Source organism: Oncorhynchus kisutch, linkage group LG12 (genome assembly GCF_002021735.2).
Source record: "Oncorhynchus kisutch isolate 150728-3 linkage group LG12, Okis_V2, whole genome shotgun sequence".
Classification (NCBI taxonomy): domain Eukaryota; kingdom Metazoa; phylum Chordata; class Actinopteri; order Salmoniformes; family Salmonidae; genus Oncorhynchus; species Oncorhynchus kisutch.
Genome location: NC_034185.2, coordinates 2,307,494 through 2,333,943, shown reverse-complemented (window position 1 = coordinate 2,333,943; position 26,450 = coordinate 2,307,494). Strand labels below are relative to the sequence as shown.

Below are 26,450 nucleotides of genomic sequence, written 5' to 3'. Positions count from 1 at the left end.
TCAATGTACCCAGAGGAGGACAGAAGCTAGCTGTCCTCCGGCTACACCATGGTGCTACTCTACATAGTACTGTTGAGGCTACTGTAGACCATTGCAAAACAGTTTTAATCAATTATTTGGTGACGTGAACATATTTAGTATATACAGTACAGTTATAGAATAATAGTGAAGACATCAAAAAAAAGAATACATATGGAATCATGTAGTAACATGTAGAATCATGTAGAATCATATGGAATCATGTAGTAACATATGGAATCATGTAGTAACATATGGAATCATGTAGTAACATATGGAATCATGTAGTAACATATGGAACCATGTAGTAACATATGGAATCATGTAGTAACATATGGAATCATGTAGTAACATATGGAATAATGTAGTAACATATGGAATCATGTAGTAACATATGGAATCATGTAGTAACATATGGAATCATGTAGTAACATATGGAATCATGTAGTAACATATGGAATCATGTAGAATCATATGGAATCATGTAGAATCATATGGAATCATGTAGAATCATATGGAATCATGTAGTAACATATGGAATCATGTAGTAACATATGGAATCATGTAGTAACATATGGAATCATGTAGTAACATATGGAATCATGTAGTAACATATGGAATCATGTAGTAACATATGGAATCATGTAGTAACATATGGAATCATGTAGTAACATGTAGAATCATGTAGTAACATGTAGTATCATATGGAATCATGTAGTAACATGTAGAATCATGTAGTAACATATGGAATCATGTAGTAACATATGGAATCATGCAGTAACATATGGAATCATGTAGTAACATGTAGAATCATGTAGTAACATGTAGTATCATATGGAATCATGTAGTAACATGTAGTATCATGTAGTAACATGTAGTATCATGTAGTAACATGTAGAATCATGTAGTAACATGTAGAATCATGTAGTAACATGTAGAATCATGTAGTAACATGTAGAATCATATGGAATCATGTAGTAACATGTAAAATCATATGGAATCATGTAGAATCATGTAGTAACATATAGAATGTAGTAACATGTAGAATCATGTAGTTACATGTAGAATCATATGGAATCATATGGAATCATGTAGAATCATGTAGTAACATATAGAATGTAGTAACATGTAGAATCATGTAGTTACATGTAGAATCATATGGAATCATGTAGTAACATGTAGAATAATGTAGTAACATGTAGAATCATGTAGTAACATGTAGAATCATATGGAATCATGTAGTAACATGTAGAATCATGTAGTAACATGTAGAATCATATGGAATCATGTAGTAACATGTAGAATCATATGGAATCATGTAGTAATATGTAGAATCATATGGAATCATGTAGTAACATGTAGTAACATGTAGAATCATGTAGTAACATGTAGAATCATATAGAATCATGTAGTAACATGTAGAATAATGTAGAATCATGTAGTAACATGTAGAATAATGTAGAATCATGTAGTAACATATAGAATCATGTAGTAACATATAGAATCATGTAGTAACATATAGAATCATGTAGTAACATATAGAATCATGTAGTAACATATGGAATCATGTAGTAACATATAGAATCATGTAGTAACATATGGAATCATGTAGTAACATATAGAATCATGTAGTAACATGTAGAATAATGTAGAATCATGTAGTAACATATGGAATCATGTAGTAACATATAGAATCATGTAGTAACATATAGAATCATGTAGTAACATATGGAATCATGTAGTAACATATGGAATCATGTAGTAACATATGGAACCATGTAGTAACATATGGAACCATGTAGTAACCAAAACAGTGTTAAACAAATCAAAATATATTTTAGATTCTTCAAAGTAGTTACCCTTTGCCTTGATGACAGCTTTGCACACACGTTGCATTCTCTCAACCAGCTTCATGAGGTAGTCCCCATTTAAATGAACAGGTGTGCCTTGTTAAAAGTACATTTGTGGAATTTCTTTCCTTCTTAATGCGTTTGAGCCACTCAGCTGTGTTGTGACGAGTTAGGGTTGGTATACACAGGATAGCCCGATATCCACATGGTGTTATAACCCCTGGAATGAGTAGAAACTCCAAACCTTTTGACTGAATATTTATTTTCGTTTATTTTTTACCGCCGATTTCTCCCCTATTTTGTGATTAATTACTATCTTGTCTCATCCCTGCAACTCCCCAACGGGCCTCTGAAGAGGCGAAGGTCGAGTCATGTGTCCTCCCAAACATGACCCGCCGCGCTTCTTAACACCCGCCCGATGAACCCGGAAGCTAGCTACCATTTCTCATGATTTCGCTGAGGAATCCTCCCCTTCCCCTTCTGAGGAGCTTCCACTGATGCTCAGTGTACACGGTGTCTGTGTGTTTCCTCTCATCAGACAAGCCAAGCTGGAGGGAGAGAGGAGAGAGGAGGAGGAGGAGGAGGAGAGGAGGAGGCGGCGAATTGAGCCGCAGGAGAGAGGAGGACGCCAGCATCCAGTGCTGAATGCAGAGAGTTTATTAACCCTGACCTCCTGCAGAGCCCTGTACCCCTTCACCGCACGCAACGCTGACGAGCTCAGCCTGGACGCTGACTGTCTCATAGAGGTACACACACACACACACACACACGTGTTAAAGTGGACTCCCACTGACACCACTTCAACTCTGTTTCCCATGATGCAGGTAGATGATGAGATGGTGGCGGAGCCTGGTTGGCTGTGTGGTAGTTACCGTGGGAACAGGGGCTGGTTCCCCCAGAGCTATGCTGAGAGATGCACCACCCCCCTTGCCTCTGACCTACTGCCCCCTTCCTGTCCAACACTACCACCCAGCCCTGGGTAAGAGAATGGAACCATCACAACATTCTGTTAGTCCCAAATAGCAGCCTATTCCCTATTTAGTGCACTACTCTTGACCAGGGCCCATTGGGTTCCTCATTAGGGTGCCATCCGGGACTTAGCCTGTCTCATGTATTCTATAGGTCTCATCTCCTATAGAGATAGATACAAGTCTGTATCATATTGCCATTTGTGGACAGCAACATTGAGGCTCCATTCTCTTCTTCTTCTTTTGTTTTGGAAGCGTTAAGCTAATACAGGTGATTAACCTCCACCTGGGGTCCTGAACCCAGTCCTGTGTCATTCATGTGTTATGGCCACGAGATGGTGGCAGTGATATATCTTAAAGCCGTTTACAAAACCAGCTAACCCAATTTGAAGAAGCAGCCAATGCTCTGATAATTGGCTGATAGTGCCCGTCCCATAGGAAGTCCCACCCAGTTGACTACTTTAAAATGGTGGAAGCCTTTAATGGGCTTGTCCTAAAACGTGTTCTATCCATCTAGAGCCCTCTATCTCTATGCATGTCTCGTCTGTCTTAATCTGTCCCAACTTCCTTTTACTCAGACTTCCTGACGGAGAGATTGCAGGGGCAGGACGGATCCCCGCCCCCAACGTCACCCCCATCAAAGACTCCTCCCAGGAAAACAACACACACGCAGAGTAATGATAAACACACACACTGATATAGGCACAAATTACAAACATGCACAAGAAAGCATACATATAGTTCAAGAGTGTGTGTGTGTTGTCTACATCTATATACTACACTGAGAGTGTTGTCTATATACTACACTGAGAGTGTTGACTATATACTACACTGAGAGTGTTGTCTATATACTACACTGAGAGTGTTGACTATATACTACACTGAGAGTGTTGACTATATACTACACTGAGAGTGTTGACTATATACTACACTGAGAGTGTTGACTATATACTACACTGAGAGTGTTGTCTACATCTATATACTACACTGAGAGTGTTGGCTATATACTACACTGAGAGTGTTGTCTACATCTATATACTACACTGAGAGTGTTGGCTATATACTACACTGAGAGTGTTGTCTATATACTACACTGAGAGTGTTGTCTACATCTATATACTACACTGAGAGTGTTGGCTATATACTACACTGAGAGTGTTGTCTACATCTATATACTACACTGAGAGTGTTGGCTATATACTACACTGAGAGTGTTGTCTATATACTACACTGAGAGTGTTGGCTATATACTACACTGAGAGTGTTGGCTATATACTACACTGAGAGTGTTGTCTATATACTACACTGAGAGTGTTGTCTATATACTACACTGAGAGTGTTATCTCTATACTACACTGAGGGTTGTCTATATACTACACTGAGAGTGTTGTCTATATACTACACTGAGAGTGTTATCTATAGACTACACTGAGAGTGTTGTCTATATACTACACTGAGAGTGTTATCTCTATACTACACTGAGAGTGTTGACTATATACTACACTGAGAGTGTTGTCTATATACTACACTGAGAGTGTTGACTATATACTACACTGAGAGTGTTGTCTATATACTACACTGAGAGTGTTGGCTATATACTACACTGAGAGTGTTGGCTATATACTACACTGAGAGTGTTGACTACATCTATATACTACACTGAGAGTGTTGGCTATATACTACACTGAGAGTGTTGTCTATATACTACACTGAGAGTGTTATCTCTATACTACACTGAGAGTGTTGTCTATATACTACACTGAGAGTGTTGTCTATATACTACACTGAGAGTGTTGGCTATATACTACACTGAGAGTGTTGTCTATATACTACACTGAGAGTGTTATCTCTATACTACACTGAGTGTTGTCTATATACTACACTGAGAGTGTTGACTATATACTACACTGAGAGTGTTGTCTATATACTACACTGAGAGTGTTGACTATATACTACACTGAGAGTGTTGTCTATATACTACACTGAGAGTGTTGTCTATATACTACACTGAGAGTGTTGTCTATATACTACACTGAGAGTGTTGACTATATACTACACTGAGAGTGTTATCTATATACTACACTGAGAGTGTTGTCTATATACTACACTGAGAGTGTTGTCTATATACTACACTGAGAGTGTTGACTATATACTACACTGAGAGTGTTGTCTATATACTACACTGAGAGTGTTGTCTATATACTACACTGAGAGTGTTGTCTATATACTACACTGATAGTGTTGTCTATATACTACACTGAGAGTGTTGTCTATATACTACACTGAGAGTGTTGACTATATACTACACTGAGAGTGTTGTCTACATCTATATACTACACTGAGAGAGTTGGCTATATACTACACTGAGAGTGTTGTCTATATACTACACTGAGAGTGTTGTCTATATACTACACTGAGAGTGTTGTCTATATACTACACTGAGAGTGTTGTCTATATACTACACTGAGAGTGTTGTCTATATACTACACTGAGAGTGTTGTCTATATACTACACTGAGAGTGTTGTCTATATACTACACTGAGAGTGTTGACTATATACTACACTGAGAGTGTTGTCTACATCTATATACTACACTGAGAGAGTTGGCTATATACTACACTGAGAGTGTTGTCTATATACTACACTGAGAGTGTTGTCTATATACTACACTGAGAGTGTTGTCTATATACTACACTGAGAGTGTTGTCTATATACTACACTGAGAGTGTTGTCTATATACTACACTGAGAGTGTTGTCTATATACTACACTGAGAGTGTTGTCTCTATACTACACTGAGAGTGTTGTCTACATCTATATACTACACTGAGAGAGTTGGCTATATACTACACTGAGAGTGTTGTCTATATACTACACTGAGAGTGTTGTCTATATACTACACTGAGAGTGTTGTCTATATACTACACTGAGAGTGTTGTCTATATACTACACTGAGAGTGTTGTCTATATACTACACTGAGAGTGTTGTCTCTATACTACACTGAGAGTGTTGTCTATATACTACACTGAGAGTGTTGTCTATATACTACACTGAGAGTGTTGTCTATATACTACACTGAGTGTTTTCTATATATTACACTGAGAGTGTTATCTCTATACTACACTGAGAGTGTTGACTATATACTACACTGAGAGTGTTGACTATATACTACACTGAGAGTGTTGTCTATATACTACACTGAGAGTGTTGTCTATATACTACACTGAGAGTGTTATCTCTATACTACACTGAGAGTGTTGACTATATACTACACTGAGAGTGTTGTCTATATACTACACTGAGAGTGTTGTCTATATACTACACTGAGAGTGTTGTCTATATACTACACTGAGAGTGTTGTCTATATACTACACTGAGAGTGTTGTCTATATACTACACTGAGAGTGTTGTCTATATACTACACTGAGAGTGTTGTCTATATACTACACTGAGAGTGTTGACTATATACTACACTGAGAGTGTTGTCTATATACTACACTGAGAGTGTTGTCTATATACTACACTGAGAGTGTTGTCTATATACTACACTGAGAGTGTTGTCTATATACTACACTGAGAGTGTTGTCTATATACTACACTGAGAGTGTTGTCTATATACTACACTGAGAGTGTTATCTATATACTACACTGAGAGTGTTGACTATATACTACACTGAGAGTGTATGTGTTGTCTACAGACCTCTATACACCACTGTTGATGAGTTGGAGAGCCCAGATCCCAGCCAGCTAGAAGGTGAGTGTGTCTCTTATCCCTCATTCAGCCAGGGTGTGTTCCAAATGCTCTGGTCAAAAGTAGTGCACTATATAGGGAATAGTGTTTCATTTGGAACGCACTCCGGTAAAAGGTTGCTGTTTGATTATTAGAAGATCTGTTGTTTCTCACCAGGCTGTGTTTTGTCCAATCAGAGTTTGTGGCCCTGTTCACCTATGAGAGCCCGGAGGCAGGCGACCTGACGTTCTCTGAGGGGGACGTAGTCATGGTAACAGAGCAGGAGGGGGAGTGGTGGAGGGGGTGCATTGGAAACCGGACCGGAGTGTTCCCTTCCAACTATGTCAAACCCATGGAACCAGAGGTTAGTATCCCCGACCCTTGATCCTTGACCCTGACACCTGGCCAGTTTTGGGGGTAAGTTACTATTGACAGTAACTCGTCAGGTTTCAGCTGCCATTAAAAGTAACTTGTTACATTACAGTGTTACTGTGGATAGTAACTTGTTACATTACAGTGTTACTGTGGATAGTAACTTGTTACATTACAGTGTTACTGTGGATAGTAACTTGTTACATTAGAGTGTTACTGTGGATAGTAACTTGTTACATTACAGTGTTACTGTGGATAGTAACTTGTTACATTACAGTGTTACTGTGGATAGTAACTTGTTACATTACAGTGTTACTGTGGATAGTAACTTGTTACATTACAGTGTTACTGTGGATAGTAACTTGTTACATTACAGTGTTACTGTGGATAGTAACTCGACAGTCGTTACATTACTTTTGCGTTACCAAAAAAACTGAAAACCCTCTGAAATGCCTTGGTCGTTGTCATGCCCAGTAGAGGGTGCGTACCGCCTTAGAAAGGCTTGCCTACTTAGAACTCGCGGGATATTCAAAGTGGAACGTTGCAAGTTCAAACTCCCGAGCTGACAAGGTACAAATCTGTCGTTCTGCCCCTGAACAGGCAGTTAACCCACTGTTCCTAGGCCTTCATTGAAAGTAAGAATCTGTTCTTAACTGACTTGCCTGGTTAAATAAAGGTGATCCTCGGGATCAGTGACGGTTGGCTGGCGTTGGTCTTCCTCCATCGGGCTTGTGGAGATGAGTTGACAAGCGTTTAGCCCCGAGGCTCAGTTTGCAATTTATTATTATGTTGTCCTTTTTTCTTCTTCTATCAATTCTAAATAATGTGAATACTTCCACGATATAAAGGCCTGTTGGCTCTGTCATCTTGCTAGCTAGCTATCTTCCTGCCACAACGTTCTTGAAGAAACAGGAAGTGTGAATTTTATTCGGCAGAATTTTTTTTTTTAAGTTACTTTGTAACAATTTCCTTATTTGAAAAAGTATCTGTTTACTTAAATGGAAAAACTAACGCGTTAAGATACTCATTACAACAAAATAAGTCATTTGAGTACTTTATAACGCGTTACCCACAACACTGCCTCTATTTCGAACTCATTCAACCAGAGAAGAGGAGAGTAGAGGACTAAGAAGACTCATTCAACCAGAGAAGAGGACTAAGAAGACTCATTCAACCAGAGAAGAGGACTAAGAAGACTCATTCAACCAGAGAAGAGGAGAGTAGAGGACTAAGAAGACTCATTCAACCAGAGAAGAGGACTAAGAAGACTCATTCAACCAGAGAAGAGGACTAAGAAGACTCATTCAACCAGAGAAGAGGACTAAGAAGACTCATTCAACCAGAGGAGAGAAGAGGACTAAGAAGACTCATTCAACCAGAGGAGAGGAGAGGACTAAGAAGACTCATTCAACCAGAGAAGAGGACTAAGAAGACTCATTCAACCAGAGGAGAGAGTAGAGGACTAAGAAGACTCATTCAACCAGAGGAGAGGAGAGGACTAAGAAGACTCATTCAACCAGAGGAGAGGAGAGGACTAAGAAGACTCATTCAACCAGAGGAGAGAGTAGAGGACTAAGAAGACTCATTCAACCAGAGGAGAGGAGAGGACTAAGAAGACTCATTCAACCAGAGGACAGGAGAGGACTAAGAAGACTCATTCAACCAGAGGAGAGGAGAGGACTAAGAAGACTCATTCAACCAGAGAAGAGGAGAGGACTAAGAAGACTCATTCAACCAGAGGAGAGGAGAGGACTAAGAAGACTCATTCAACCAGAGGAGAGGAGAGAGGAGAGGACTAAGAAGACTCATTCAACCAGAGGAGAGGAGAGAGGAGAGGACTAAGAAGACTCATTCAACCAGAGGAGAGGAGAGGAATAAGAAGACTCATTCAACCAGAGGAGAGGAGAGAGGAGAGGACTAAGAAGACTCATTCAACCAGAGGAGAGGAGAGGAATAAGAAGACTCATTCAACCAGAGGAGAGGAGAGGAGAGGACTAAGAAGACTCATTCAACCAGAGGAGAGGAGAGGACTAAGAAGACTCAGTCAACCAGAGGAGAGAGGAGAGGACTAAGAAGACTAATTCAACCACAGGAGAGGAGAGAGGAGAGGACTAAGAAGACTCATTCAACCAGAGGAGAGGAGAGAGGAGAGGACTAAGAAGACTCATTCAACCACAGGAGAGGAGAGGACTAAGAAGACTCATTCAACCAGAGGAGAGAGTAGAGGACTAAGAAGACTAATTCAACCACAGGAGAGGAGAGAGGAGAGGACTAAGAAGACTCATTCAACCAGAGGACAGGAGAGGACTAAGAAGACTCATTCAACCACAGGAGAGAAGAGGACAAAGAAGACTCATTCAACCACAGGAGAGGAGAGGACTAAGAAGACTCATTCAACCAGAGGAGAGGAGAGGACTAAGAAGACTCATTCAACCAGAGGAGAGGAGAGGACTAAGAAGACTCATTCAACCACAGGAGAGGAGAGGACTAAGAAGACTCATTCAACCAGAGGAGAGGACTAAGAAGACTCATTCAACCACAGGAGAGGAGAGGACTAAGAAGACTCATTCAACCAGAGGAGAGGAGAGGACTAAGAAGACTCATTCAACCAGAGGAGAGGAGAGGACTAAGAAGATTCATGTCAGGTTGAGTCCCAGTTGGAAGATTCTGGATTTTCTGCTTATTCCCTCTCGGTTCTGGGAATTTTTCAACTGGATATCTGGAAAACCCTGGGATTTTAGGCAACAGCAGATGAACAAAACATGGTGACGTTTCAGTCCTTCATGAGTACTCCGGCTGGGGAAAAATGTTATTGGGCGTACAGCAACCAATGAAGTTTGATAACCAGAACAATACTAAGAGAAGAGGTTTCAGTCACTTTACAGTCTGTCACCGTTGTTGTAATGCAATACAACATCACAACAATGTGTTCTGGAGAGTTGTTATTTTGCTTTGTGTTTCCAGATCACTAGAGCTGCTTCCAAGAAACCTGGTGAGGACACGCACGCACACACACACACACAACCGTACACACACACACGCACACGCACACACACATGCACGCACACACGCACGCACACACACACACACACACACACACACACACACACACACACACGCAACCGTACAAACACACACGCACGCACACGCACACACACACGCACGCACACACGCACGCACACACATACAAACACACACACACACGCAACCGTACAAACACACACACACACATGCACGCACACATACAAACACACACACGCACACACATGCAAACACACGCAAACACACACACACACACAAACACGAACACACACACACGCGTACAAACACACACACACATACACAAACACACACACACACACGCAAACACACACACACACACACACACAAACACACACACACGCAACCACACACACACACACACACAAACACACACACGCGTACAAACACACACACTCACATGCACGCACACACACGCAAACACACACACACACACACATACACAAACACACACACACATATATAAATGTAGCCGTGCTAAAGCCTAGTAGTTATATTAGAAGCATTTCTATTATAACTACTAAGTGAGTGACAGTAGATATTGTCTGATCCTCCAACCTGTCTCTCTGATTGGTCGATAGAGATCGCCCAGGCGATCACCCTGACTACAGAGCAGCTAAGTCTGTCACCGGGGCAACTGATCGTGGTCCATGCCAAGAACTCCTCCGGCTGGTGGCTTGGGGAATTGCAGGTCAGCTGACATAACATCTACCTATTGTATTGTGTGCTCTGGTTTCCCTTCGGTTCCTTCCCCAATCTTAATGTAAAACTGACCCCGGATCTACGTCCAGGCAACTTCACCTTATGGATGTAGACTTAGACTGCCTTTACACAGGCAGCCCAATTCTGATCTTTTACCCAATAATCGGCATAAGATCTGATTGGTCAAAAGACAAAATGGAAAAATATCAGAATTGGCTGCCTGTGTATATGCACAGGATTGGGCAGTTTTCTTGTCCAGGAGAAAGATATGTCAAACTCAATGTGACCTCCTGGTTCAAATGAAAGAACAGCAGAATACCGGAGCAGTGTATGTGTGTTCTGTCCTCCAGGTCCGAGGGAAGGGCCCACGAAGAGGCTGGTTCCGCTCCTCTCATGTCAAACTGCTCCCTCCCACAAGCAGCAAGACTACCCCTGTCCCAGGTAACAATCTATACTGACTGGTCTGGTCAGAATACAGGAATACAGGCTCCTCTACCCACTCTTTTTTTTTTCACCTTTATTTAACCAGGTAGGCTAGTTGAGAACACCTTTATTTAACCAGGTAGGCTAGTTGAGAACACCTTTATTTAACCAGGTAGGCTAGTTGAGAACACCTTTATTTAACCAGGTAGGCTAGTTGAGAACAAGTTCTCATTTGCAACTGCGACCTGGCCAAGATAAAGCATAGCAGTGTGAACAGACAACAAAGAGTTACACATGGAGTAAACAATTAACAAGTCAATAACACAGTAGGAAAAAAAGGGGAGTCTATATACATTGTGTGCAAAAGGCATGAGGAGGTAGGCAAATAATTACAATTTAGCAGATTTTAGCAGAACACTGGAGTGATAAATGATCAGATGGTCATGTACAGGTAGAGATATTGGTGTGCAAAAGAGCAGAAAAGTAAATAAATAAAAACAGTATGGGGATGAGGTAGGTAAAAATGGGTGGGCTATTTACCGATAGACTATGTACCCACTATACCCACTATAACCTAAATACCCACTATACCCCTCTATACCCTCTACCCACTATACCCACTATGACCTAAATACCCACTATACCCCTCTATACCCTCTACCCACTATGACCTAAAAACCCACTATACCCCTCTATACCCTCTACCCACTATACCCACTATACCCACTATAACCTAAATACCCACTATACCCCTCTATACCCTCTACCCACTATACCCACTATGACCTAAATACCCACTATACCCCTCTATACCCTCTACCCACTATGACCTAAAAACCCACTATACCCCTCTATACCCTCTACCCACTATACCCACTATACCCACTATAACCTAAATACCCACTATACCCTCTATACCCACTATAACCTAAATACCCACAATACCCACTATACCCCCTATAACCTAAATACCCACTATACCGCTCTATACCCTCTACCCACTATACCCTCTACCCACTTCCCCATTTCTCCTTCTCCCAAATCCAGTCAGCTGATGTTCTGAAAGAGCTGCAAAATCTGGACCCCTACATATCAGCCGGGCTAGACAATCTGGACCCTCTCTTTCTAAAACTATCTGCCGAAATTGTTGCAACCCCTATTACCAGCCTGTTCAACCTCTCTTTCGTATCGTCTGAGATTCCCAAAGATTGGAAAGCAGCTGTGGTCATCCCAATCTTCAAAGGGGGAGACACTCTAGACCCAAACTGCTACAGACCTATATCTATCCTACCCTGCATCTCTAAGGTCTTCGAAAGCCAAGTTAACAAACAGATTACCGACCATTTCGAATCCCACCATACCTTCTCCGCTATGCAATCTGGTTTCAGAGCTGGTCATGGGTGCACCTCAGCCACGCTCAAGGTCCTAAATGATATCATAACCGCCATCGATAAAAGACAGTACTGTGCAGCCGTATTCATCGACCTGGCCAAGGCTTTCGATTCTGTCAATCACCACATCCTCATCGGCAAACTCGATAGCCTTGGTTTCTCAAATGACTGCCTCGCCTGGTTCACCAACTACTTCTCAGACAGAGTTCAATATGTCAAATTGGAGGGCCTGTTGTCCGGACCTCTGGCAGTCTCTATGGGGGTGCCACAGGGTTCAATTCTTGGACCGACTCTCTTCTCTGTATACATCAATGATGTCGCTCTTGCTGCTGGTGAGTCTCTGATCCACCTCTACGCAGATGACACCTTTCTGTATACTTCTGGCCCTTCTTTGGACACTGTGTTAACAACCCTCTAGGCAAGCTTCAATGCCATACAACTCTCCTTCCGTGGCCTCCAACTGCTCTTGAATACAAGTAAAACTAAATGCATGCTCTTCAACCGATCGATGCCTGCACCTGCCCGCCCGTCCAGCATCACTACTCTGGACGGTTCTGACTTAGAATATGTGGACAACTACAAATACCTAGGTGTCTGGTTAGACTTTAAACTCTCCTTCAAGACTCATATCAAACATCTCCAATCCAAAGTTAAATCTAGAATTAGCTTCCTATTCCGCAACAAAGCATCCTTCACTCATGCTGCCAAACATACCCTTGTAAAACTGACTATCCTACCGATCCTCGACTTCGGCGATGTCATTTACAAAATAGCCTCCAATACCCTACTCAGCAAATTGGATGCAGTCTATCACAGTGCCATCCGTTTTGTCACCAAAGCCCCATATACTACCCACCACTGCGACCTGTGCGCTCTCGTTGGCTGGCTCTCGCTTCATACTCGTCGCCAAACCCACTGGCTCCATGTCATCTACAAGACCCTGCTAGGTGAAGTCCCCCCTTATCTCAGCTCGCTGGTCACCATAGCATCTCCCACCTGTAGCACACGCTCCAGCAGGTATATCTCTCTAGTCACCCCCCTCTCCTTCCAGTTCTCTGCTGCCAATGACTGGAACGAACTACAAAAATCTCTGAAACTGGAAACACTTATCTCCCTCACTAGCTTTAAGCACCAGCTGTCAGAGCAGCTCACAGATTACTGCACCTGTACATAGCCCATCTATAATTTAGCCCAAACAACTACCTCTTTCCCTACTGTATTTATTTATTTTGCTCCTTTGCACCCCATTATTTTTATTTCTACTTTGCACATTCTTCCATTGCAAAACTACCATTCCAGTGTTTTAATTGCTATATTGTATTTACTTTGCCACCATGGCCTTTTTTTGCCTTTACCTCCCTTCTCACCTCATTTGCTCACATCGTATATAGACTTGTTTCCACTGTATTATTGACTGTATGTTTGTTTTACTCCATGTGTAACTCTGTGTTGTTGAATGTGTCGAACTGCTTTGCTTTATCTTGGCCAGGTCGCAGTTGTAAATCAGATCTTGTTCTCAACTTGCCTACCTGGTTAAATAAAGGTGAAATAAATAAAAAATTAAACACTATACCCCTCTATCATCTCTATACCCCTATATAGCCTATATACCCACTATTATTATAGGAATTATAGGACCCTCTCTATCCAAAGGTATTTCATTAACCTTTGACTATTAGATGTTCTTATAGGCACTTTAGTATTGCCAGTGTAACAGTATAGCTTCCGTCCCTCTCCTCGCTCCTCCCTGGGCTCGAACCAGCAACACAACGACAACAGCCACCCTCGAAGCAGCGTTACCCATGCAGAGCAAGGGGAACAACCACCCCAAGGCTCAGAGCGAGTGACGTTTGAAACGCTATTAGCGCATGCTAACTAGCCAGCCATTTCACTTCGGTTACACCAGCCTCATCTCGGGAGTTGATAGGCTTGAAGTCATAAACAGCGCAATGCTTGACGCACAACGAAGAGCTGCTGGCAAAACGCACGAAAGTGCTGTTTGAATGAATGTTTATGCACCTGCTTCTGCCTACCATCGCTCAATCAGATACTTAAGTTTAATGCTAGCTAGCAACTTACCTTGGCTTACTGCATTCGCGTAACAGGCAGTCTCCTTGTGGAGTGCAACGAGAGGCAGGTCGTTATTGCGTTGGACTAGTTAACTGTAAGGTTGCAAGATTGCATCCCCCGAGCTGACAAGGTACAAATCTGTCATTCTGCTGCCCTGAACGAGGCAGTTAACCCACTGTTCCTAGGCCGTCATTGAAAATTCTTAACTGACTTGCCCAGTTAAATAAAGATTAAATAAAGATTAAATAAAGGTGTAAAAAAAATCGGCTAAATCTAATTAATCGGTCAACCTCTATACCCCTCTATAGCCTATACCCCCCCTATACCCAACTATACAATATACCCCTCTATACCCACTATACCCCTCTATACCCTCTATACCCCTCTATAGCCTATACCCCCCCTATACCCACTATACCCCTCTATAGCCTATACCCCCCCTATACCCACTATACCCCTCTATAGCCTATACCCCCCCTATACCCAACTATACCCTAAATAGCATATACACCCAATATACCCCTCTATACCCACTATACCCCTCTATAGCCTATACCCCCACGATACCAACTATACCCTAAATAGCATATACACCCAATATACCCCTCTATACCCACTATACCCCTCTATAGCCTATACCCCCACGATACCAACTATACCCTAAATAGCATATACACCCAATATACCCCTCTATACCCACTATACCCCTCTATAGCCTATACCCCCACGATACCAACTATACCCTAAATAGCATATACACCCAATATACCCCTCTATACCCACTATACCCCTCTATAGCCTATACCCCCACGATACCAACTATACCCTAAATAGCATATACACCCCAATATACCCCTCTATACCCACTATACCCCTCTATAGCCTATACCCCCACGATACCAACTATACCCTAAATAGCATATACACCCAATATACCCCTCTATACCCACTATACCCCTCTATAGCCTATACCCCCACGATACCAACTATACCCTAAATAGCATATACACCCAATATACCCCTCTATACCCACTATACCCCTCTATAGCCTATACCCCCACGATACCAACTATACCCTAAATAGCATATACACCCAATATACCCCTCTATACCCACTATACCCCTCTATAGCCTATACCCCCACGATACCAACTATACCCTAAATAGCATATACACCCAATATACCCCTCTATACCCACTATACCCCTCTATAGCCTATACCCCCACGATACCAACTATACCCTAAATAGCATATACACCCAATATACCCCTCTATACCCACTATACCCCTCTATAGCCTATACCCCCACGATACCAACTATACCCTAAATAGCATATACACCCAATATACCCCTCTATACCCACTATACCCCTCTATAGCCTATACCCCCACGATACCAACTATACCCTAAATAGCATATACACCCAATATACCCCTCTATACCCACTATACCCCTCTATAGCCTATACCCCCACGATACCAACTATACCCTAAATAGCATATACACCCAATATACCCCTCTATACCCACTATACCCCTCTATAGCCTATACCCCCACGATACCAACTATACCCTAAATAGCATATACACCCAATATACCCCTCTATACCCACTATACCCCTCTATAGCCTATACCCCCACGATACCAACTATACCCTAAATAGCATATACACCCAATATACCCCTCTATACCCACTATACCCCTCTATAGCCTATACCCCCACGATACCAACTATACCCTAAATAGCATATACACCCAATATACCCCTCTATACCCACTATACCCCTCTATAGCCTATACCCCCACGATACCAACTATACCCTAAATAGCATATACACCCAATATACCCCTCTATACCCCACTATACCCCTCTATAGCCTATACCCCCACGATACCAACTATACCCTAAATAGCATATACACCCAATATACCCCTCTATACCCACTATACCCCTCTATAGCCTATACCCCCACGATACCAACTATACCCTAAATAGCATATACACCCAATATACCCCTCTATACCCACTATACCCCTCTATAGCCTATACCCCCCACGATACCAACTATACCCTAAATAGCATATACACCCAATATACCCCTCTATACCCACTATACCCCTCTATAGCCTATACCCCCACGATACCAACTATACCCTAAATAGCATATACACCCAATATACCCCTCTATACCCACTATACCCCTCTATAGCCTATACCCCACGATACCAACTATACCCTAAATAGCATATACACCCAATATACCCCTCTATACCCACTATACCCCTCTATAGCCTATACCCCCACGATACCAACTATACCCTAAATAGCATATACACCCAATATACCCCTCTATACCCACTATACCCCTCTATAGCCTATACCCCCACGATACCAACTATACCCTAAATAGCATATACACCCAATATACCCCTCTATACCCACTATACCCCTCTATAGCCTATACCCCCACGATACCAACTATACCCTAAATAGCATATACACCCAATATACCCCTCTATACCCACTATACCCCTCTATAGCCTATACCCCCACGATACCAACTATACCCTAAATAGCATATACACCCAATATACCCCTCTATACCCACTATACCCCTCTATAGCCTATACCCCCACGATACCAACTATACCCTAAATAGCATATACACCCAATATACCCCTCTATACCCACTATACCCCTCTATACTCCTCTATACCCACTATAACATCTATAGCCTATATACTGACGATACCATATATACCCACTATACCCTATATAGACTATATAACCTCTATACCCACTACACCCCACTATGCCCCACTATACTCCTCTATACCCACTAAACCCACTATACCCTATATAGCCTACATAACCTCTATACCCCTCTAAACCCACTATATCCTTCTATACCCCACTATACAGCCTCTATACCCTCTTTACTCACTATACCCTATATAGACTATATAACCTCTATACCCACTACACCACACTATGCCCACTATACTCCTATATACCCACTATATCCTTCTATACCCCTCTATACACCATATAGCCTCTATACCCTCTATGCCCCACTATACCCCACTATACACTATATAGCCTCTATACCATCTATACCCTATTTACTCACTATACGCACTATAACCTCTATACCCTTCTATACCCCACTATACCCTCTAAAACCCACTATACCCCTCTTTACCCACTAAAGAGGAAGCTACTCTTCCTGGGGTTTATTATGGATCCCCATTAGTTCCTGCCAAGGCAGCAGCTAATCTTCCTGGTGTTTATTATGGATCCCCATTAGTTCATTAGTTCCTGCCAAGGCAGCAGCTAATCTTCCTGGTGTTTATTATGGATCCCCATTAGTTCATTAGTTCCTGCCAAGGCAGCAGCTACTCTTCCTGGGGTTTATTATGGATCCCCATTAGTTCCTGCCAAGGCAGCAGCTACTCTTCCTGGGGTTTATTATGGATCCCCATTAGTTCCTGCCAAGGCAGCAGCTACTCTTCCTGGGGTTTATTATGGATCCCCATTAGTTCCTGCCAAGGCAGCAGCTACTCTTTGGGGTCCAGTTACAGTGCCTTCAGAATGTATTCATATTCCTCGACTCATTCTTGCATTCAAAATCTAAGAAATAAATAACAATTATCACCCATCTACACACAATACCCAATAATGACAAAGTGAAATCATGTTTTTTATAATGATTGAAAATGAAATATACTATACAAAGATCACATTTCCATAAGTATTCACACCCCTGAGTCAATAGGGTCACACCCAATTTATAGAGGGAATCACCTTTGGCAGCGATTACAGCTGTGAGTCTTTCTGGGTTAAAAGAGCTTCCCACACCTGGATTGGGCATATTCGCACATGTTTAAAATTCTTCAGGCTCTGCCAAGTTGATTGTTGATCATTGCTAGACAGCCATTTTCAAGTTTTGCCATAGATTTAAGTAGATTTAAGTCAAAACCATAATTAGGCCACTCAGGACAATTCAATGCAGTCTTGTTAAGCAACTCCAGTGTATATTTGGCCTTGTGTTTTAGGTATTTTCCTGCTGAAAGGTGCATTTGTCTCCTAGTGTCTTGTGGAAATAGACTGAACCAGGTTTTCGTCTAGGATTGTGCCTGGTGCTTTGCTCTATTCCGTTTCTTTTCATCCTAAAAACTCTCTAGCCGATGACAATCATACCCATAACAAGATGGAGCCACCAAGCTTGAAAACGCAACGCTTTGTATTCAGGACAAAGTTCATTTCTTTGCACATTTTTACCAGTTTTCTTTTAGTGACTTATTGCAAACAGAATATTTTTGTTCTGTACCGGCTTCCTTCTTTTCACTCTGTCATTTAGGTTAGTATTGTGGAGTAACTACAATGTTGTTGATCCATCCTCAGTTTGATCCATCCTCAGTTTTCTCTCAGCCATTAAACTCTGTAACTGTTTTAAAGATACTACAGTGCCTTGCGAAAGTATTCGGCCCCCTTGAACTTTGCGACCTTTTGCCACATTTCAGGCTTCAAACATAAAGATATAAAACTGTATTTTTTTGTGAAGAATCAACAACAAGTGGGACACAATCATGAAGTGGAACGACATTTATTGGATATTTCAAACTTTTTTAACAAATCAAAAACTGAATGATTCAGCCCCTTTACTTTCAGTGCAGCAAACTCTCTCCAGAAGTTCAGTGAGGATCTCTGAATGATCCAATGTTGACCTAAATGACTAATGATGATAAATACAATCCACCTGTGTGTAATCAAGTCTCCGTATAAATGCACCTGCACTGTGATAGTCTCAGAGGTCCTTTAAAAGCGCAGAGAGCATCATGAAGAACAAGGAACACACCAGGCAGGTCCGAGATACTGTTGTGAAGAAGTTTAAAGCCGGATTTGGATACAAAAAGATTTCCCAAGCTTTAAACATCCCAAGGAGCACTGTGCAAGCGATACTATTGAAATGGAAGGAGTATCAGACCACTGCAAATCTACCAAGACCTGGCCGTCCCTCTAAACTTTCAGCTCATACAAGGAGAAGACTGATCAGAGATGCAGCCAAGAGGCCCATGATCACTCTGGATGAACTGCAGAGATCTACAGCTGAGGTGGGAGACTCTGTCCATAGGACAACAATCAGTCATATATTGCACAAATCTGGCCTTTATGGAAGAGTGGCAAGAAGAAAGCCATTTCTTAAAGATATCCATACAAGTGTAGTTTAAAGTTTGCCACAAGCCACCTGGGAGACACACCAAACATGTGGAAGAAGGTGCTCTGGTCAGATGAAACCAAAATTGAACTTTTTGGCAAACAATGCAAACGTTATGTTTGGCGTAAAAGCAACACAGCACATCACCCTGAACACACCATCCCCACTGTCAAACATGGTGGTGGCAGCATCATGGTTTGGGCCTGCTTTTCTTCAGCAGGACAGGGAAGATGGTTAAAATTGATGGGAAGATGGATGGAGCCAAATACAGGACCATTCTGGAAGAAAACCTGATGGAGTCTGCAAAAGACCTGAGACTGGGACGGAGATTTGTCTTCCAACAAGACAATGATCCAAAACATAAAGCAAAATCTACAATGGAATGGTTCAAAAATAAACATATCCAGGTGTTAGAATGGCAAGTCAAAGTCCAGACCTGAATCCAATCGAGAATCTGTGGAAAGAACTGAAAACTGCTGTTCACAAATGCTCTCCATCCAACCTCACTGAGCTCGAGCTGTTTTGCAAGGATGAATGGGTAAACATTTCAGTCTCTCGATGTGCAAAAACTGATAGAGACATACCCCAAGCGACTTACAGCTGTAATCGCAGCAAAAGGTGGCGCTACAAAGTATTAACTTAAGGGGCTGAATAATTTTGCATGCCCAATTTTTCAGTTTTTGATTTGTTAAAAAAGTTTGAAATATCCAATAAATGTTATTCCACTTCATGATTGTGTCCCACTTGTTGTTGATTCTTCACAAAAAATACAGTTTTATATCTTTATGTTTGAAGCCTGAATGTGGCAAAAGGTCACAAAGTTCAAGGGGGCCGAATACTTATAACCCCTTCTTTTTTTGTTTCACTCATCTACCAATTCCATACAACTTATTATGTGACTTGTTAAACAAACTTATAGAAGTCATAACAAACAATATTTATTGACTCAGCTTTTCATTTTGAATTAATTTGTAAACATTTCTAAAATCATGGTGTGTGACCCCTCTATAACCTGGGTGTGACCCCTCTATAACCTGGGTGTGACCCCTCTATAACCTGGGTGTGACCCTCTATAACCTGGGTGTGACCCCTCTATAACCTGGGTGTGACCCCTCTATAACCTGGGTGTGACCCTCTATAACCTGGGTGTGACCCCTCTATAACCCCTCTATAACCTGGTTGTGACCCCTCTATAACCCCTCTATAACCCCTCTATAACCTGGGTGTAACCCCTCTATAACCTGGGTGTGACCCCTCTATAACCCCTCTATAACCTGGGTGTAACCCCTCTATACCCTGGGTGTGACCCCTCTATAACCCCTCTATAACCTGGGTGTGACCCCTCTATAACCCCTCTATAACCTGGGTGTGACCCCTCTATAACCCCTCTATAACCTGGGTGTGACCCCTCTATAACCCCTCTATAACCTGGGTGTGACCCCTCTATAACCCCTCTATAACCTGGGTGTGACCCCTCTATAACCTGGGTGTGACCCCTCTATAACCTGGGTGTGACCCCTCTATAACCCCTCTATAACCTTGGTATGAATACTTTCTGAGGGCTCTGTAACCCCTCTATAACCTGGGTGTGACCCCTCTATAACATGGGTGTAACCCCTCTATAACCTGGGTGTGACCCCTCTATAACCTGGGTGTGACCCCTCTATAACTCCTCTATAACCTGGGTATGAATACTTGCTGAGGGCTCTATAACCCCTCTTTACCCTGGGTGTGACCCCTCTATAACCTCTCTATAACCTGGGTATGACCCCTCAATAACCTGGGTGTGACCCCTCTATAACCTGGGTGTGAATACTTTCTGAGGGCTCTATAACCCCTCTATAACCTTGGTGTGACCCCTCTATAACCTGGGTATGACCCCTCTATAACCTGGGTGTGACCCCTCTATAACCTGGGTGTGAATACTTTTCTGAGGGCTCTATAACCCCTCTATAACCTGGGTGTGACCCCTCTATAACTTGGGTGTGACCCCTCTATAACCTGGGTATGAATACTTTCTGAGGGCTCTGTAACACCTCTATAACCTGGGTGTGACCCCTCTATAACCTGGGTATGAATACTTTCTGAGGGCTCTATAACCCCTCTAACCTGGGTGTGACCCCTCTATTACCCCTCTATAACCTGGGTGTGAATACTTTCTGAGGGCTCTATAACACCTCTATAACCTGGGTGTGACCCCTCTATAACCCCCTCTATAACCTGGGTGTGACCCCTCTATAACCTGGGTGTGGACCCCTCTATAACCTGGGTGTGAATACTTTCTGAGGGCTCTATAACTCCTCTATAACCTGAGTGTGACCCCTCTATAACCTGGGTGTGACCCCTCTATAACCTGGGTATGACCCCTCTATAACCTGGGTATGACACCTCTATAACCTAGGTGTAACCCCTCTATAACCTGAGTGTGACCCCTCTATAACCTGGTGTGACCCTCTATAACCTGGGTGTGACCACTCTATAACCTGGGTGTGACCCCTCTATAACCTGGGTGTGACCCCTCTATAACCCCCTCTATAACCTGGGTGTGACCCCTCTATAACCTGGGTGTGACCCCTCTATAACCCCTCTATAACCTGGGTGTGACCCCTCTAATAACCCCTCTATAACCTGGGTGTGACCCCATCTATAACCCCTCTATAACCTGGGTGTGACCCTCTATAAACCCCTCTGTAACCCTCTCTACCCTGGGGGGGGGGTGTGAATACTTTCTGATGGCTCTGTAACCCCTCTATAACCCCTCTATAACCTCTCTGTACCCCCGGGGGGGAGGGGGGGGGGTGAATACTTTTCTGATGGCTCTGTAACCCATATCTACCCTGGGGGGGGTGAATACTTTCTGATGGCTCTGTAACCCTCTATAACCCCTCTATAACCTCTCTGTACCCTGGGGGGGGGGGGTGAATACTTTCTGAGGGCTCTGTAACCCCTCTATAACCCCTCTGTACCCTGGGGGGGGGGGGGGTGAATACTTTCTGATGGCTCTGTAACCCATATCTACCCTGGGGGGGTGAATACTTTCTGATGGCTCTGTAACCCCTCTGTAACCCTCTATAACCTCTCTGTACCCCGGGGGGGGGGGGGTGAATACTTCTGATGGCTCTATAACCCCTCTGTACCCTGGGTATGACCCCTCTATAACCTGGGTATGAATACTTTCTGAGGGCTCTATAACCCCTCTATAACCTGGGTGTGACCCTCTATAACCCCTCTATAACCTGGGTATGACCCCTCTATAACCTGGGTATGAATACTTTCTGAGGGCTCTATAACCCCTCTATAACCTGGGTGTGACCCCTCTATAAACCCCTCTATAACCTGGGTATGAATACTTTCTGAGGGCTCTATAACCCCTCTTAACCTGGGTGTGACCCTCAATAACCTGGGTGTGAATACTTTCTGAGGGCTCTATAACCCCTCTATAACCTGGGTGTGACCCCTCTATAACCCTCTATAAACCTGGGTGTGACCCCTCTATAACCCCTCTATAACCTGGGTATGACCCCTCTATAACCTGGGTATGAATACTTCTGAGGGCTCTATAACTCCTCTATAACCTGGGTGTGACCCCTCTATAACCCCTCTATAACCTGGGTGTGACCCCTCTATAACCCGACTCTCTTCTCTGTATACATCAATGAGGTCGCTCTTGCTGCTGGTGAGTCCCTGATCCACCTCTACGCAGACGACACCATTCTGTATACTTCCGGCCCTTCTTTGGACACTGTGTTAACAACCCTCCAGGCAAGCTTCAATGCAATACAACTCTCCTTCCGTGGCCTCCAATTGCTCTTAAATACAAGTAAAAACTAAATGCATGCTCTTCAACCGATCGCTACCTGCACCTACCCGCCTGTCCAACATCACTACTCTGGACGGCTCTGACTTAGAATACGTGGACAACTACAAATACTTAGGTGTCTGGTTAGACTGTAAACTCTCCTTCCAGACCCATATCAAACATCTCCAATCCAAAGTTAAATCTAGAATTGGCTTCCTATTTCGCAACAAAGCATCCTTCACTCATGCTGCCAAACATACCCTTGTAAAACTGACCATCCTACCAATCCTCGACTTTGGCGATGTCATTTACAAAATAGCCTCCAATACCCTACTCAACAAATTGGATGCAGTCTATCACAGTGCAATCCGTTTTATCACCAAAGCCCCATATACTACCCACCATTGCGACCTGTACGCTCTCGTTGGCTGGCCCTCGCTTCATACTCGTCGCCAAACCCACTGGCTCCATGTCATCTACAAGACCCTGCTAGGTAAAGTCCCCCCTTATCTCAGCTCGCTGGTCACCATAGCATCTCCCACCTGTAGCACGAGCTCCAGCAGGTATATCTCTCTAGTCACCCCCAAAACCAATTCTTTCTTTGGCCGCCTCTTCTTCCAGTTCTCTGCTGCCAATGACTGGAACGAACTACAAAAATCTCTGAAACTGGAAACACTTATCTCCCTCACTAGCTTTAAGCACCAACTGTCAGAGCAGCTCACAGATTACTGCACCTGTACATAGACCACCTATAATTTAGCCCAAACAACTACACCTCTTTCCCAACTGTATTTAATTTTAATTAATTTATTTATTTTGCTCCTTGCACCCCATTATTTTTATTTCTACTTTGCACATTCTTCCATTGCAAAACTACCATTCCAGTATTTTACTTGCTATATTGTATTTACTTTGCCACCATGGCCTTTTTTGCCTTACCTCCCTTCTCACCTCATTTGCTCACATTGTATATAGACTTGTTTATACTACATTATTGACTGTATGTTTATTTTACTCCATGTGTAACTCTGTGTCGTTGTATCTGTCGAACTGCTTTGCTTTATCTTGGCCAGGTCGCAATTGTAAATGAGAACTTGTTCTCAACTTGCCTACCTGGTTAAATAAAGGTGTTCTCAACTTGCCTACCTGGTTAAATAAAGGTGTTCTCAACTAGCCTACCTGGTTAAATAAAGGTGTTCCTCAACTTGCCCTACTGGGTTAAAGTAAAGGTGTTCTCAACTAGCCTACCTGGTTAATAAAGGGNATACCCACTATACCCCTCTATACCCTCTACCCACTATACCCACTATGACCTAAATACCCCTATAGACCCCTCTATACCCTCTACCCCACTATGACCTAAAAACCACTATACCCCTCTATACCCTCTACCCACTATACCCACTATACCTACCCACTATAACCTAAATACCCAAAATACCCCACTATACCCCTCTATACCCTCTACCCACTATAACCCACTTGACCTAAATACCCACTATACCCCTCTATACCCTCTACCCACTATGACCTAAAACCCACTATACCCCTCTATACCCTCTACCCACTATACCCACTATACCCACTATAACCTAAATACCCACTATACCTCTATACCACTATAACCTAAATACCCACATACCCACTATAAACTACCCCCTATAACCTAAATACCCCTATACCGCTCTATACCCTCTACCCACTATATACCCTCTACCACTCGCCCCTCCCCATTTCTCCTTCTCCCAAATCCAGTCAGCTGATGTTCTGAAAGAGCTGCAAAATCTGGACCCCTACAATCAGCCGGGCTAGACAATCTGGACCCTCTCTTTCTAAAACTATCTGCCGAAATTGTTGCAACCCCTATTACCAGCCTGTTCAACCTCTCTTTCGTATCGTCTGAGATTCCCAAGATTGGAAAGCAGCTGTGGTCATCCCAATCTTCAAAGGGGGAGACACTCTAGACCCAAACTGCTACAGACCTATATCTATCCTACCCTGCATCTCTAAGGTCTTCGAAAGCCAAGTTAACAAACAGATTACCGACCATTTCGAATCCCACCATACCTTCTCCGCTATGCAATCTGGTTTCAGAGCTGGTCATGGGTGCACCTCAGCCACGCTCAAGGTCCTAAATGATATCATAACCGCCATCGATAAAAGACATACTGTGCAGCCGTATTCATCGACCTGGCCAGGCTTTCGATTCTGTCAATCACCACATCCTCATCGGCAAACTCGATAGCCTTGGTTTCTCAAATGACTGCCTCGCCTGGTTCACCAACTACTTCTCAGACAGAGTTCAATATGTCAAATTGGAGGGCCTGTTGTCCGGACCTCTGGCAGTCTCTATGGGGGTGCCACAGGGTTCAATTCTTGGACCGACTCTCTTCTCTGTATACATCAATGATGTCGCTCTTGCTGCTGGTGAGTCTCTGATCCACCTCTACGCAGATGACACCTTCTGTATACTTCTGGCCCTTCTTTGGACACTGTGTTAACAACCCTCTAGGCAAGCTTCAATGCCATACAACTCTCCTTCCGTGGCCTCCAACTGCTCTTGAATACAAGTAAAACTAAATGCATGCTCTTCAACCGATCGATGCCTGCACCTGCCCGCCCGTCCAGCATCACTACTCTGGACGGTTCTGACTTAGAATATGTGGACAACTACAAATACCTAGGTGTCTGGTTAGACTTAAACTCTCCTTCAAGACTCATATCAAACATCTCCAATCCAAAGTTAAATCTAGAATTAGCTTCCTATTCCGCAACAAAGCATCCTTCACTCATGCTGCCAAACATACCCTTGTAAAACTGACTATCCTACCGATCCTCGACTTCGC

The 26,450-nt window shown here is 42.9% G+C and overlaps 1 protein-coding gene across 1 annotated transcript in view; it reads left to right on the top strand.

The window, feature by feature from the left end:
• LOC116376566 (intersectin-2) overlaps positions 1-26,450 on the top strand; it is a 134,657-nt gene that overhangs the window by 96,236 nt on the left and 11,971 nt on the right. Inside the window, exons 20-27 of the mRNA XM_031837947.1 lie at positions 2,407-2,614; positions 2,693-2,847; positions 3,415-3,510; positions 6,535-6,590; positions 6,764-6,930; positions 9,903-9,930; positions 10,580-10,689; positions 11,051-11,141. Coding sequence (XP_031693807.1) covers positions 2,407-2,614; positions 2,693-2,847; positions 3,415-3,510; positions 6,535-6,590; positions 6,764-6,930; positions 9,903-9,930; positions 10,580-10,689; positions 11,051-11,141 — 911 coding nt within the window. The remainder of the gene's footprint in view (positions 1-2,406; positions 2,615-2,692; positions 2,848-3,414; positions 3,511-6,534; positions 6,591-6,763; positions 6,931-9,902; positions 9,931-10,579; positions 10,690-11,050; positions 11,142-26,450) is intronic.